This window comes from Echinops telfairi, unplaced genomic scaffold, assembly GCF_000313985.2.
Source record: "Echinops telfairi isolate 266 unplaced genomic scaffold, ASM31398v2 ScPeMD7_60;HRSCAF=208, whole genome shotgun sequence".
Lineage (NCBI taxonomy): Eukaryota > Metazoa > Chordata > Mammalia > Afrosoricida > Tenrecidae > Echinops > Echinops telfairi.
The window spans coordinates 32,194,919-32,210,020 of record NW_022103958.1 but is presented as its reverse complement, the minus strand read 5'-3'; the positions used below and the strand labels follow the sequence as shown (position 1 = coordinate 32,210,020).

The 15,102-nt window shown below is 51.6% G+C and overlaps 1 protein-coding gene across 5 annotated transcripts in view; it reads left to right on the top strand.

Moving 5' to 3' along the window:
• The window catches only part of NAV2 (neuron navigator 2), a 413,588-nt gene that overhangs the window by 272,467 nt on the left and 126,019 nt on the right, over positions 1-15,102 (top strand). For all 5 annotated transcript variants that reach the window (XM_045290963.1, XM_045290962.1, XM_045290966.1 and 2 more), the window contains one exon: positions 11,979-12,101. In XM_045290963.1, the coding sequence (XP_045146898.1) occupies positions 11,979-12,101 (123 nt within the window). The remainder of the gene's footprint in view (positions 1-11,978; positions 12,102-15,102) is intronic.

Here is a 15,102-nt window from a genome sequence, read left to right as displayed (position 1 = left end):
TGAATGTACAAATGCGCTTTACACAATTGATGTATGTATGGATTGTGATAAGAGTTGTATGAGCCCCTAATAAAATGATTTAAAAAAAAAGAATTGGGATCATGATAGTGGGGTAGGGAGGAAGCATTAAAGAAATAGAGAAAAGTTATATGTTTCATTGGTGCTATACTGCACCCTGACTGGCTCATCTCATGCTTGTGATATTCTGTAAGGGAATGTCCAATTGTCTACAGATGAGCTTTGGGTCTCCACTCTGCCTTCCCCCTCATTCACATTCATATGTTTTTTTGTTCTGGGTCTTTGATGCCTGATACCCGATCCTGTCAACACCTCATGATCACACAGGCTGGTGTGCTTCTTCCATGTGGACTTTATTGCTTCTCAGCTAGGTGGCCGCTTGTTTATCTTCCAGGTATCAGACTTTGAGGCAGTATTTCTGGTAGGCTCATTCCGACTTTTCTGCGAGGGAATGACCCATGTGCCCCGCCAGGCACTTGGTGTGTGTTTGTGGAGCGGAATTCCACCGTGGAATGGGGTTCCACTTTCATCAGCATTCTCGGTTGGTGCAGGTCTGTGCTGAGCTTTGAGAATTCCTGGCTGTCATTCAATCTCCTTTCACCATGTGTTTCATTCCAAGAAAGAGCTTAAAGGAGCTTTGTCTAGAAAACTGTCTCCCCTGTGTCAGGATGTGTTTCATCTTTCAGTAGGTGGACAGAAAGCTTCCTGCTGGTGCTAGAAATACTCGCAGCAAGTCCGCTGACAATTGAACCACAGTAAAGAGAGTCCAGGCCAGGCTGAATTCCAGGCGCGAGGCCCGTCAGATTTCCAAAGTGTGCGGCCTTTCCTCAGGAGGGTGTGCTGTGCCAACTCCCATATTTTAAACAAACATAGTGCTAGACAGTAATTAAATTTCCGTGTATGTGTATTTATTTAAATAGGGGCGATAAGTACATTATTTTTATAATCCTTAGCTCTCTGGGTCCTTAAATGTGCTTTTATTAGCAATTTTCTGCTTTTATCTTAAAATGCTTGTAGGGTGGATACATGTAGAGCTCCTGAGGCAAGTGAAACTGAAATGCTCGGGGAATGATGTGCAATGGGGTTTTGATGCTCTTGGGGAAAGGCACATTGGTCATGGTAAGGGGTGCCGCTGTTGTGTGGCCCATCACCCTGCAGGACTGGCCTCACTTGATCGGTCTTGCTTCTGTTGGGCAGTGAGACCCACCATCTATGCTCACATTCAGAATGGCAGCAGGGCCCTGTTCCCAGCAAACGCACAGAGTGTCTTCCCATGCAGACACCACTGCAGGGTATGCTGAAAGGACCAGCTCTGCCGGACCCAAGTCTGCGCTGCTCTAGGAGAGGGGCTGCCGACGTAGCCTGGGCATCTGTGAACCACTCAAAGCAGATGCAAACACTGCCCTGGTGCGAGATGGGGCCGTAGCATCTCTTAGGTTCTCATAAACCAAACCAGACTCAGTGCCATCGAGCCCATGCCGACTCACCGGGGCCCTATAGGACAGTGTAGAACTGCCCCAGACAGTTTCCCAGACTGCCACTCTCTTTTCAGAAAATCTTTTTATTGGCGGCTTCTACAGCTCTTATAACAATTCATCCATCCGTTGTGTCAAGCACATTTGTACATATGTTGCCATCATTCTTTTCAAAACATTGTCTTTCTACCTGAGCCCTTGGTATCAGCTTCTCATTCTTTTCTTCCCTTCCTCATGAACCCTTGATAAGTTATAAATTTTTATTATTTTCATATCTTCCATCAACTGCTGTCTCCCTTCGCCCACTCTTCTGTTGTTCGTCCCCCTGGGGGAAGGTTATACGTCGATCATTGTGATCAGTTCCCCCTTTCTTCCCCCCACCCCGATGGGATCGTTACTCCCATTATCCCCATTATTGATCCTGAGGGGTTTCTCTGTCCTGGATTCCCTGTGTGTCGAGAGCTCTTATCCGTACCAGTGCACATGCTCCGGTGTAGCTGGATTTGTAAGGTAGACTTGCGGTCATGATAGTGGGGGGAGGAAGCACTAACTAACTAGAGGCGTGTTGTGTGTTTCGTTGCCGATTCTTGGTGGGAGTAGAAAGGCTTATCTTGGGTAGCTGGTAGTTAGTTTCAATCTGCTGATGTCCCGGTTAACAGCTCGACTCTGGACCACTACGCCGCCAGGGCTCCTCATGGTGGCCCATAACTTCAGAAAACTTAGTGATTTCTCTATAGCAGTAAAAAGCAAACCGGCCCTGTCAAACCATGCATGCCTCCTGGCTGCAACTCTGTGCTTCGGAGTAGAACTGCCCTCCCCTGGGAGGTCTCATCTGTCATCCTCAGAAGCAGATTATCAGGCCTTTCTTCCGCAACCCCACTCCTTGGAGTCGATTGACAGGCTACTGTGGCACCACCCAGGGGCCCTCTGCTGTAAATCTGGAGCGGTCGTCCATGGCTGTAGAATGGATCCCAGCGCGCCTTCACCCGTGCGTGCAGCGGAGACTGGTCCATAAGCCTCCCCGATGGGTCGCCGGGCCTGTCTTCCAGGGAGCCTCAGTGGGTTCAGAGCGCCAGCCTTTCATCTCGTTGTCCTGTGCTTCACCCAGTGTGCCGCACAGACACTGCCTGCTGTGAGCACCCCAGAGAAATAAATACAACACGGCACAAGAAAGAAAGGGGGAGAAAATAAAACGCGAGCACTCCGCTGCAGCTGAGTCAAGTTTAAAAGAAGGGGTCTCTAACTTGCTTGTGGCTTTCCAAGCAGCACAGCTTGTTTCTCCATGACACCTCATCCTCGTAGCTCAGTTACCTGTGTGCCACTCGGCCTCTAAAATGCTACATACAGTGTGAACCATGCACCACCCTCACGGCCGGTGAGTTGATTCGGACACATAGTGACCCCACAGGAGAGAGGAGGACTGTGGGTCGTGGCAAGAGCAGCCAACCTCATCCTTCTCCCACAGAGCAAACAGGACCTGATCGTTAGAAACCCAGTGTGTACCCTGCTGTGTCACTGGGCTCCAAGGTGGGAACGTTAAACGGCTGTGAAGAGAAGTGGCTATGATTAGAAGCACTTTCCTATTTGCCCCCTGGCTCATCCGTGCTGCTTCCTACGGCCGGAGACCAAAGCTCTCTGTCTGTAACGTGCGTGGGAATCGCCTGCAGATCTTGTTGATCGTGTTGTTTCGTTCTTCGTTGTTTTGTTGAGTTTCTTTCAAGTTCCGTCCTTCATTAAAAGTGTGGTGTTTTAACGTCTGTTTCCATTCGGCTTTGATTCATGAGTGTTGGTGCCCTTTCCTGGGGTGCGTGGGTATCTGTGATGAGTACGGCCTCTTGCCCAATGGACCCTTTGATCGTTATATAATGTTCTTGTTTGCTGGTGGGCTGGTGTTATGCCTCCAAATCTATTTTATTAGAGATTAATATTGCCGCTCCTGCTCTGTTTTTATTGCTATTTGCTTGATTTTGTTTCCCTCCTCTGATCTTGGAGATCTGATTCAGTAGGCCTGGGGTCCCTAGGGCCCTGCATTTCTAACGCGCTCCCAGGGGATGCTGAAGCTGCTGGCTGCTGAGCTACACTCTGAGCAGCAGGTGCATAGGAGGGGCCTACGCTGAGTTGGGTGCAAACATCATCCTCCTTAGCAGCCTTTCTGCACCAAGTTTGAGGAACAAATGCCTAAAGCACCTCGGGTTTGGCTTACAGGGGTCCTCGGGGACCCTTCGGATACTCTTTTTCACAGGCCTTGCTTTTTCCCTTTCCCTTGCTGCCTCTGGCCCCATTGCTCGCTGGCACTGAGCACTTCTCTGACTGGTTTAGCAACGTCTCTGTCATGTTCCCCAGAGAGGCCGTGCTCCGCTGACGGGCTGGCCAGGGCAGGCTCCAGGCCTCCTGGGCGGCTGCCAGGTTGCTGCCAGACAGACTTGAGCCCGTCATCTGCTTGCCTCGCGGCCCAGACCTGGAGATGGCAGTGAAGTGCAAAAGAGCCAGGAGGGGGCTTGGTGCCCTGTGAGCTGTGACCGGTCTGGTGGGTGGGCCTTGAAGGACCATCCCCAAAGTGATGTCTATCTGCCACGGTCATCCTCACCACTCTGGGCCCAGGGGGCTCACAGGGTGGTCATTGGTGACTGCTCCGGAGTCGAGCAAGATAAAGGAAGGTTTTGCAACAGGTGAAAACCGAGCTGCCTCTCACCGCTCTCTGAGAAGAGCAAACATCAGTTCATAATGTCCTGAAGAGCTGGCCAGCTGGCCCCAAGGGCAGGGAGAAGCGGTGCCCAGAGGTGCCCCAACGTGGCAGCAAGCAGAAAGGTAGGCGCTGGGCCATCTGTCTAAGTCTGTTCTTTACTCTGCCTCCGCCAGCAGACCGGTTGGTAGGGTTGCCCACAGAGAAGTGGGGGCAAGGCTCTACCAGAAGGGGCTGCCCACTGAGGCGTCCAAACTAAAGATAAGAAGTGATTCTCCCCATCTGCCCACTCCCACCCCCAGCCCCGCCCCGCCGGTCTTGATTGTGCTGTGCTATTTATAGTTAAAGCTACATCCTTTAGATATCTCAGGGTAACTCACCTGAGGAAGGCAGGCTAACCTTGGACTTCCTCTGCACATGCTGCTGTTGATATCGACAGCGTGTGCCAGCTTGGGAGACCCACACGCAGAAAAAGCGAGAGCCTGCTTTTGATCGGAACTTGCTTCTGTTGGATTCCAGGACGCCTGAGGGGGCTCCCAACAGTCCAGAGTTAAACTCAGTTCTCTTTCCATTCCTTTTTCCACGGGCTATGAGGACAGACTGGGCCATTCTTCTCTACCCCGTCACCTGGGACTGGGCATTGGGTAATTAAATATGCCACTTGTGCTTGGGCTCTTAAACCTTCCTGCTCTCTGAGCACAAAGCGGGGACAAGGGTCTGCTCAGCAGATAAATGTTCGGCTCAAGTCTCGATGTCAGCACTGCAGCAATGGGCTCGGCACAGGGGCAACTGAGAGGCAGCCTTCCCTTCTGTGGTCCATAAAGCCGCGGTGGGTCGGAAGTGACCTGAGGGCACCCAACCACCTCCACCACCACAGCACTATTTTGTAACAAGAGCTCAGTTCATAAGCTTTCCGCGCGCCCCTCGGTCATCTCTCTATCTCCCAAATGCTCTCTCTGTGCCCCGAAAGCCAAGGCAGCCGCGAGCTTCTCTTCCCTGCAGGTCGGCTTTCCTCCAAAGTGCTTGGGCAGCTTTGTCACAGGAGCTTGTGGGTTTGTCCTTCCCTGACCCCGAGTCCAGTTTATGCATCTGACGTGCAAGAGGCCCTCGGCGCGGGGTCCTCTTACAGCCCACGTCCTCACGAGCAGGGGCGAGCGTCAACAGCACGCCGTAACCGCACGAGCCCGTGATGTCTGGGGTTGTGATGTTGTTGAAGCGCTCAGCATCCAGGGCTGTCAACAGTTCACGTCATTTTTTATGTTTTTTGGGGGGGCAAGGGGAGGGTCAACTCCTTTTCATCCTAGGGAACAAAGGATGTGTTGATATGTGTATTCGTGGATTTATATTGTTATTGGCAAGCCACGTCACAGGCAGAGAGAGAGCGGCTGTCATCTGCTTCTCTTTGCCGGGCTCAGCATCGAAACCAGAGTGTGACCTCAGAAAGCAGACAGGCTGGCACGACTGTGAGAAAAGCCGTCCCGGAGGCGGGTTTGCGATTACGTCTGTCGCTTGCACTGTCCGTGTGTCTTCCATCTAATGGTGGTCATTGTTTTTTGGTTGGTTGGTTGGGTTTTTTAACTTAATGTCATGCTCTGTTAACAATCCACGGAACTAGCTCAGGTGGGTCCCTATCGCCTTCCCTTCCCGCCATCCCCTCCCGCCTCCCCCAGTTCTTGGCAGAGCAGATGTCGTCCTTGATCAGTGACTGCCAGTCTGTGCCGCCTGTGCCGGCCGGGCTGAGATGTGAACTTGGCACGGGGACGCTCCCTCAGCCTCCTTCCGCAGGTGAGTCACAAAGCCAGCTTCTCTCCCTTCCCCAGCGCTGCGCCAGCCTCGTTACAGAAGGGACCGCCGCCGTCTGCCTGCAGACGGAGATGTGTCGTCCTAACAGGTCCCGAGAGAGGCCAGAGCTTTTGTGTGGCTCATGTCCGTTTCAGAGAAGGCATCTGCCTTGTCGAGAAAGTTCCCCGTCCCGGGCATGTGGCCCTCACGGGCCTTCTTCACAGAGGTCCCCTGGCCAGTCCCGTCATGACTTAGAGGTCTGGGGAGACTCGGACGGGATGAGACCAGCGCGTCTGAAAAATCTGCCGCAGGAACCATCCGAGAGGAAGTGCTCACCGGAGCCAGCCTGCCCAAGGACGGAACTCCGCGGTGAAAGGCAGCGTCCTTCTCTTTGAAACCGAAGCCAGAGCCTGTTAGTCGGCCTGCTCTGTGCTTTCGCACAGCCCCTGGTGGGCAGAAAAAGGCCGTAGGCCTCGCTGGTGCCCAAGCCCCCTGTGACCCTGCCTCTCCCCATGCAGCATCTCCCCGTCCTCATTCCCGAGGCGCCAGTCACTCTGAGCCCCCACCTGTCTCTCCCAGTTCTCCCTGCTTCCGCACGTGGCACCTGCCTGGGTGCAGACGCTATCTTGGGCCGTGACCAACTCCTATGCACTCTTCAAAAGCCTGCTCAGGCAGCACTTCCTCTGTGAGGGCTGAGCCGTGTGTTCTATCCATCTGCTACAGGCCCTCTCTTAGAGAGTCTGTGGTCCCCAGGCCAATTCCCCTAATGTATTCCAACTTTTCCCCGGTAGGCAGGAACTGGGTCTGCCCAGCGCTGTAGCCACACCAGGCACAGAGCCTGTCCGTGGTATTTGTTATATTGCAAAGGGGAGGAGGCAATGCAGGCACAATGCTACCCACTTATCCCCCACGCCCGGCCTTTGAAGGGGTCCCAGCTCCTAGCGGAACGGAACTGCCCTGTGGGATTCCTAAGACGGCAAATCTCTATGGGAACAGCCAGCCTCATCTTGCTCCTTCAGGGCTGCTAGTGGGTTGGAGCCTCTGGTGGCTGGCAGCCTGACGTGTAACCCGCTGTGCCCCTGGAGCACCTCAGTGATGAAGTGCACCCTGTGTGCCCCGGGGAGCCCTGGTGACGTAGTGATTATGTGCTCTTCCGCTAACCGCAGGGTGTGCGGTTCAAAACCACCAGCTGCTCCACAGGAGAAAGACAGACTTTTGACTCCCATAAAAAGTTGCCCTTCTGCCCTGACCTGGAAGGTTTGAATCGACTGATAGTCGTGAGTTTGCTTTGGGGTTTTTATATGCCGTGTGCTGGGCTTTTAGGCACGGCCTCCTCTCACCTACCATCCCCCTGTAAGGTCAAGCTGTAGCTCACCCATTTTGCAGATAAGGAAACTGAGAGCCCAAGAAGTTACACTAAAATAGACCAGGGTTTGGACCTGAGTGACATTCCTGGGAAGATTAAATATTGTAATCCGCGTGAAGCGCTCAGCACAGTGCCTGGCACGTGTTCAGTCACTGCTGCTGTTTGGCTACTTGGCTCCGACCCAAGGTGACTTTGTGTGTAACAGAACCCAGCATTGTCCTGTCCTGTCCTGTCTGCGGGAGCCTCTAACTGCTGGCTCTTATTCCCACTGGTGTGTGTAAGGTCCCTCAGCTAGCCAAGGGAGAAGAGGCACTTGAACCCCACTTTGTTCTGTATCCTTGTAGCAAAACCTGTACAACAAAGACATCTTGAACACGTGGGGCACTCGGGGTGCCCCAGCCTTGAACAGCAAGCTAGGCACCCTCAGACAGGGTCTGTTTCTCTAGCAGAGGCGCCCACTCTGCATCAAGGACTTCTCGGGGAAGTGGCGGAAGGTGAGATCAGAGAGGAAGGATAATGTGGAAATTGTTCAGAAACTTGGCAGCTTAGTTAGGAACCTACCATGCAAGCCTTAGGGTGTTACCAGCACCTCATTAAACCCCAGCACTAATTACTCATTTCTCCAAGGAGAAGAAAAGTGGGGACTGGGTGATCAAGGACGTGGCTCCTGGACCGGTGGGCTCCTGTCCTTGTGACCTCAGGCAGGTCATTTTGTCCCTGCTCACTGTGTGTCTCCAGTATGGTTGTGCCTGTCACATCCCTGCCTCCCCAAGTCTTCAGAAGCCCGGCCCCTCCTAACACTGCGTTCCAGGCAGTGGCGCCCGTCCACCTCCCTCGGTCACTGCCCTTCCCTCGGGGACTAGCGGTAGGAAGGCCGCCTGTTCATTTTTTCAGTAGCCCATTCCCAGGCAAGCTTGAGCCAACCAAAACAGCTCTTTCCTTGGGACCCGAAGAGCTCTATAGAAATGAATGCAGAGCTTCCTGTAAGTCCGACTCTTGTCATTGGTGGCTGATAATAACGATAGGTTGAAATCAATATTTAGATGCTGTTCTTGAGAGTGAGGCCGGTTCCTGTGGCAACAGTTCTGTCTTCCGCACAGTGCCACTCCCCAGAGAGAGAGACACAGAGTTTATTGCGAAGACTATGCTAAACAGACATCGGATTGGATACATCAAACATTTATCAGGGCGAAGAAATAAACTTGCTTTCCTCACCGCTCTCTGTTTCTCTTACACACACACACACACACACACACACACACACACACACACACACACCACCTCCACCACCACCTCCCCACCCCGAATGACATCAGCTGGAACTTGGAACCAATGCTAGATCATCGGCAGCCTCATTGCATTCAACTCCCTGGACTTGGGTTCTTAGAGCCGTTCAGAAGGCAGAGGGTCTAGAATGCTCTTTGCCTTCCCTTAATAAAGGCAGAATTCCCAGCATCAGTTGGCAAGCCAAACTGGCACACTCAGCCCCCTCTCTCCAGAGCCCTCTCAGCTAGCTTTGTTGGTTGTCCTTTTGGGGGACAAAACCACACGGCCCACAGGTGTGGTTGGGGGACACAGCCTGGCTCAGCCTTCCATCTCTGCAGTGTCCTCTGGGCTCTACCCTCTGCCTTAGTAGAGGGGGAAGGGCCTCATCCACAGGCTCAGTGCATGTAATCGCCCAACCTCGTGTGCTGTTTCACCAGCAATAAAAATCCAGCAGGGAAATGAATGCTAAAATTAGTTTGTTTGTCCTTTGACAAGATCTCCCCAGTTGAAAAATTCGTGTTTATCTATTTGGCTGGGCAGACTTGCTGAAATTGAAATTAACTGCCTTGCCTAATGATGCAATAGATTGTGTTGTGAAGAGATCCCATTGAATGCTCCTTGAAGGGACATTCAATCCAAAGAAACCCAACCTCTGGCAAAGCTAATGCTTTTTGGCCCAGGTGTGTTCCCCCCCTCCCCCTCCCCCCACTAGTTAAGAGAAGGAGTCGTGCTGGCATAGGGGACTTCACATTGAGTGGCTAACCAAAAGGTCAGTGGTTCGAACTCTACCAGAGAAAGATGAGGCAGTCCACTTCTGGAAAGATTTAATCTCAGAAACCCAAAGGGGAAAGTTTAACTCTTTTTTTTGTAGAGTCACTGTGAGTCAGAATTCATTCGATGGCATTGAATTTGGATTTTTGATTTGGCTAGTAACAGAACTGGTGTGCATAGTCCACTGCTAGACCCTAGGTCAAGAATTACTTCATCCGGTGGATGGATGGATGGATGGATGGATGGATGGATGGATGGATGGATGAATGATGAAGTGAACGGGGTGTTTCATTTGCCGCATGTCTTAGGTGTCAAATTTGCTAACATCTAACAGGAAGAGAAGAGCTATCATAAGTATCCTTTTAAAAAGAGTTTTTGCTAAACCTTATTATATGGCTGCCTTTGGGTTGTGTTCATGCATGCCACAAATAAAATATTTAATAAGCACTCAGTGTGGTAAAGAGTTGGGCTGCTACACCTCAAGTCGGTAGTTCTAAACCACCAGCAGCAATTTGGGAGAAAGATGAGGGTTTCTATTGCAGTAAAGTTACAGCCTCCGAAACCCACAGGGGCAGCGGTGCTCCGTCCTACAGAGCCACTGCGAGTCGGGATTGACTAAGAACAGTCCTTGTCGCCAAGGAGCTTATTGTCTAGTGTGAGACAAGCATTATAAAGCAATTGCATACACAGCTCTTTTTTAATATGTATAAAGCATTGAATTATATGATATGTGAATTCTATGTCAATAAAAAAAGCCTTTAAGCAATTACCAAATAATTTACCTATATCTATTATATTCTTCTGTGTGTTTTATATTGTTTTGTTTTTATTGAAATATAACTCATATACCATAAAATTCATTATTTTAAAGTATGAAATTCAATGATTCTTTGAAATATATGCATTTGGGGTTTCGTTTTTGCAGTGAGGGCCACTGCCATCGAGCCCTTTGTTCTCACGCTGACCTAGAGGACAGAGAAGAACGGCCCCTCAGGGTTTCAAAGGCCGGGATCTTCCGGGAAGCTGACTGCTGCATCTTCCTCCTATGAAGTTCAACCCCTAGCCGTTCCACTTGGCAGCAAGTGCTTTCTTTCCCCACTGGGCCACCAGGGTTTGTCCACGGGCATGGGGTTGTGCAAACCTCGGTCCACGGTGCTGCTTTGTCCCACAGCCACAGACTGCCGGTGTCAGTGACTCCAACCAACCTAGGGCAAAACCAATCAAACCTTCTGTCCACTGTCCATCGTCCATCCATCCATGATCATCAGGGTCATCCATAGGGTCAGGGATGCAAGCATCAGAGATGTCCAGCCTTACCCTGGACACCTCGGTCTTAGGACACACTGCCGTAGGAGAAATGCCACCAGGGACACAGAAGCCTGTTTTCTCCCCGTGGAGGAGGTCAGCCATCTGGATTGGAGGGCTGGCTCTAGAAGGCTCTTGGGGGAAAAGACCTTGTCTCTTTTCACCTTCTGTTCCTAGAGTCCTTGACGATCATGTGACCTCCATCTTTTCCTCCATCTGTGCCTACTAACATTTAGGATCAGTTTATCATATACCCCCTGCCAACACTATCTCATAGACGTAACAAAGAACCCCTTTCCAGTGATAGGAGTTTGAGGATTTACACCACATTTGGGGTGAGCGTGTCATAATTCAATCCTCAGCACTAACCTTCCTTTGGCCCATCCTGGTAGCTGCTTCTCACACCAGCTGGCTCTAGTGAGAACTCCTTCACCGCTCTTGAGTCAAGAGGAAGAACACCAGCATCTACCCCATGGACACCCAAGTTAAAGGCCAAAGACAATGAAGCAGTTGGTGGCTGGGTTCCGCTGGCTCTTCCACGCTAATCACCCTTTGTGTTCTTCTTATCCCACTGCTTAAAACGCAAAACAAGTGTATTTTCCGATTCCTGACAGGGTCGGTTCCCTGCCATATGACTGGGTCATTCTGAGTCAGATTTTTTAGTTCCCAGGATGTCCAAAGTCCATGAGACAAAGTCTCGCTTTCCTTGCCTCCAGGGAGCATTCTGGCTGTATCTCTTCCAAGAGAGATGTGCTCTGTTCTCCGGGGGGTCCGTGATCTCCCTATCATGGAAAGCCTAGGACACAGAGAACTAACTGGTTTACCTGGGATGCCCCAGGTGGGATGGGGTATTGGAGCCGGCCTCCAGCATGCTCTTCACGTCTCTCACTGGTCTCGCCTGCCCTCCCCACCGCACCCTTGTGTGGTGTGTTGCTCTGTGATTTGCTAATGACGTGTCGGTTCCCTTCACATTGCCTAGGTAGAACACCTGCCTTTGTAACCACTGATGCTCACAAGAAGTCGCAACTGCATCTGACAGTTGCTTTTATTCGCTGGCGCCCTTGTGCTGCCCAGCTTCCTGTGAGCTGGGCTTCATTAAGCCGAGTCGTTGATTTGCCAGCAAGCTGGTGATCCCTTAAGTTGAGTCCGCAGCTGAGCCAACCTTGGGTTTTGATCCGTTCCAGGGGCCCTGGGAATTCTCAGTGCTTTCCCTTAGCACCCATGACCATCCTGTAGGTTTCTGGGTATGAATGACAGGACTGCCCAGGACTTCAGCCACAACCGGTTACATCACCCTCTTCTCCTTTCAAAGGTACATGACGGATGGTGGGCTGGGCCTCTACACCCGGCGCCTGAACCGGCTCCCTGATGGGATGGCTGTGGTGCGGGAGACCCTTCAACGAAATACCTCCCTGGGCCTCGGAGACGCTGACAGGTGAGCATGCTGCTGGGTAAACTCGGGGTTAGCCTGACGCAGAGGTCAGCCCGGTGTGCTGAGACATGCAGGGTGACAGGGAGAGCCACCAGCTACTCCCTTACGGGATCTGGAGGAGTGTGTGGCCCATTAGGTGGAAAGGCTCTGCAGGCTCTGGAGGCCCGTTGGTGGGTAGATGGGGTGCTTCTGACAGTAGGAGCACAGGTAGTTGGGGCGTGGGGTGCTTCTGTTGTTTTGAATGTTGCAACTGCATTGTTGTCAGTTCCGCAGGCCCTGGGGACCTGCTGAACTTCCGCTCAGTATCCAGCTTTCTAGGTACTGCCCCGTGCAACAGAGTCCCTGGCGATGCCCAGGTCTGTGTGCACAAGGGAGCTACCCTGGCCTGCCTTCGTGGGGCAGACTTCCTCACGAGACTCCTGTTGCCTGGTGATGGGCCGCAAGGAGGAAGGCCATACGCGTATACAAGGGCACTCCTTTTAATTCCATCTTCCGTGAACTTCTGGCAGCCCCTCCCCATATGTCGAGGAGTTGGCATGATATGCATTTGCCAGTCTTTATTGCCACCGCTGCCAACAAGGAACAGCGTTCATGACACACTCAGATGCAGAAGGAGGAACGTTTGTCTCCAGTTTCCACTCCGCACGTGGTGCTGGCCTTGGGCAGGCTGTTCCAGGAGGGACTGGACAGTGGGGTTTCCAAGGTCCCTTCTCGCAGTAGAGTTCAGTACCTTTTATTGCTCTGACTGTTCCCCACTTTCTGACACCCCGGACTTCTAGACACCTCTGGGTTGATGAGCCCAAGTGTGGAACGTAGATGTGACTGGCTTGTGATGACCTTATGCTTCTGGAGCGAGTGCTGACCCCTGGTGGCACAACCACTAAGCACTCCTCTACTGACCGAAAGCTGGGCAGTTTAAGGCCACCCAGTGGCTGCATGGGGAAAGACTTGGAGATTTACTCTTAAAAAGATTATAGCCAAGCAAACCCTACAGCCACCACCCACAGCCACCCAGTTGAGATTGACTCCTAGTGACCCCGTACTGGGTTTCTGAGGTTATAAACCTTCATGGGAGCAGATAACCTCTTCTCCTATGGAGGGAGCAGCTGGTGGTTTTGAACCACTGACCTTGTGGTTAGCAATCTAACGCTTACTTGACAGTGTCACCAGAACTCCTGCAAATCCTATGGGACAGTTCTACTCTAACTAATACGGGGTCACCACCGGCCCAAGATTAGCTCAGGGACCCCTCACAACAGCAGCACCCCCACCCCACGAGCCAGAAAGCAAAGTGGTAACAGAAGGACACCTTTCTGCCGCTCTCTAAGCAAAGTCCACATTTTACAAAGCGCCTGGCAGCTTCTGTGCTCCTTTGGCATCAGGAAAATGAGGCCGCGCACGTTGGACAGACGGGCACTGTTCCGTGTAAATCACGTGAGCCCCCCCCCCCCATGTTCTCCCAGGGAAGGCTGGGCAGCATGGGCTCTGGCCCTGGCCCTGGCCTTGCCATGGAAGCCCCCTTCACCCCGCAGTTTCTGAGCGGGGGGCCTTGGGCCCCCGTCAGCTGTTTTCCTGTCGCACGGAAGGCGTGGCTTAGAAAGTGCCAGGGCGAGAAGAACCATTTGGGAATGACTTTCTCGAAACCTTATACAGGAAACACACACACACACCAACAACCATGCTTGCAGCCCCCCCAGCCCCCATGGAGGTTCCACAATTGGCCAAACTTACTCGCTTGTTTGCATCCTTTAATAAACATGTGTGCAGCTGGTTAGCCGCTCTATTAGCATAAAATGCAGACCTTACAAGGTACATTTCCCTGGTGGCCAAGGCAGGATGCATGCCAGGCAGTGTAAATTGTTTAATAATTACACTAGGCGGTGTAATAATTAACCCTGTTCCATGGCCGGGTTAATGGAATTATTATAGATCACAGCTGAGCTGCTGCCTGCTCTCAGAGGCGAAGGCATCGGAGCCAGGCTTGGGAAGATGGAGAGCCTTGTTCTGCTGCACCGGTCCAGCTGCCGGCGGGGACCAATGGACAGCGGCGTCTTCTGGCTCCTCCCACGCCAGAGTTTAAGAAGGAATCGATAAGTGGCCGTGTTTTAAAGGAAGGACTCCAGTGGGCTTTTGTTTTGTTTTGAAAGTAGGATAGGTTTTTAAAAATAGAATTTAATTATGACGATAAAATACTTACCATTTTATAGAGATTCTCACCTGTAGGGAGTGGGCTATTCTGCATGGCTCAGCAATATGCTTTATTTCTTTAACCGATAGAATGTTTCTGAACAGATCCGAGCAATCCTGTATCTTTGGCTAAGGTGACATAGTGGTGGATTTATGAGTGCTCCGTATGAAGCGCTTTGTGTTAATGTCTTCTACAATCTGCTCCAAAGGAATGTTTCCCAAGGGGGTGATTCTTACCATGCGTAGTATGGACCATCCAGGGAACACAAGAAAGTGGTTATTTTTACAAGTCCTGCTTACGGTAAGGCTCGCCCAGGCTTGAGCCAATCACAGTCTCGTGTGGGATATCAAGGCAAGAACAGCACAGATGGTATACAGGCATGTCCACCGTCCTCAGCTCCCGCCACCACCACCCCCCCAAAAAAAAAGATAATATGCAGATGGTGGAAATTTGGGTAATGCAGTTCTCCTTCCTGGGATTGGAAATGTAGTCTTTAAACAATCCAAAGTTTACGAGTAAAAAGAGCAGAAACCCAGCCTCTTCCCAGAATCCTTCCCTTTCAACTTGAAACAAGAACAGTGTGGGTGCAGAGCTGTTTCCAGGCAGCCCTGGGTGCAAAGCTGCCTGGCCTCTCTTCAAGACTCACAAACACGCCACAGATCCCAGGACAAAGAGGAAACGTGGGGAGGAATTAGGCCTGAATAGACCTCTGCAGAGGAACAGCCTGGCATAGGAAAGGCAGATCTCTTGTGAATGGACACCCCATTAGCCTGGCATAGGAAAGGCAGATCTCTTGTGAATGGACACCCCATTAGC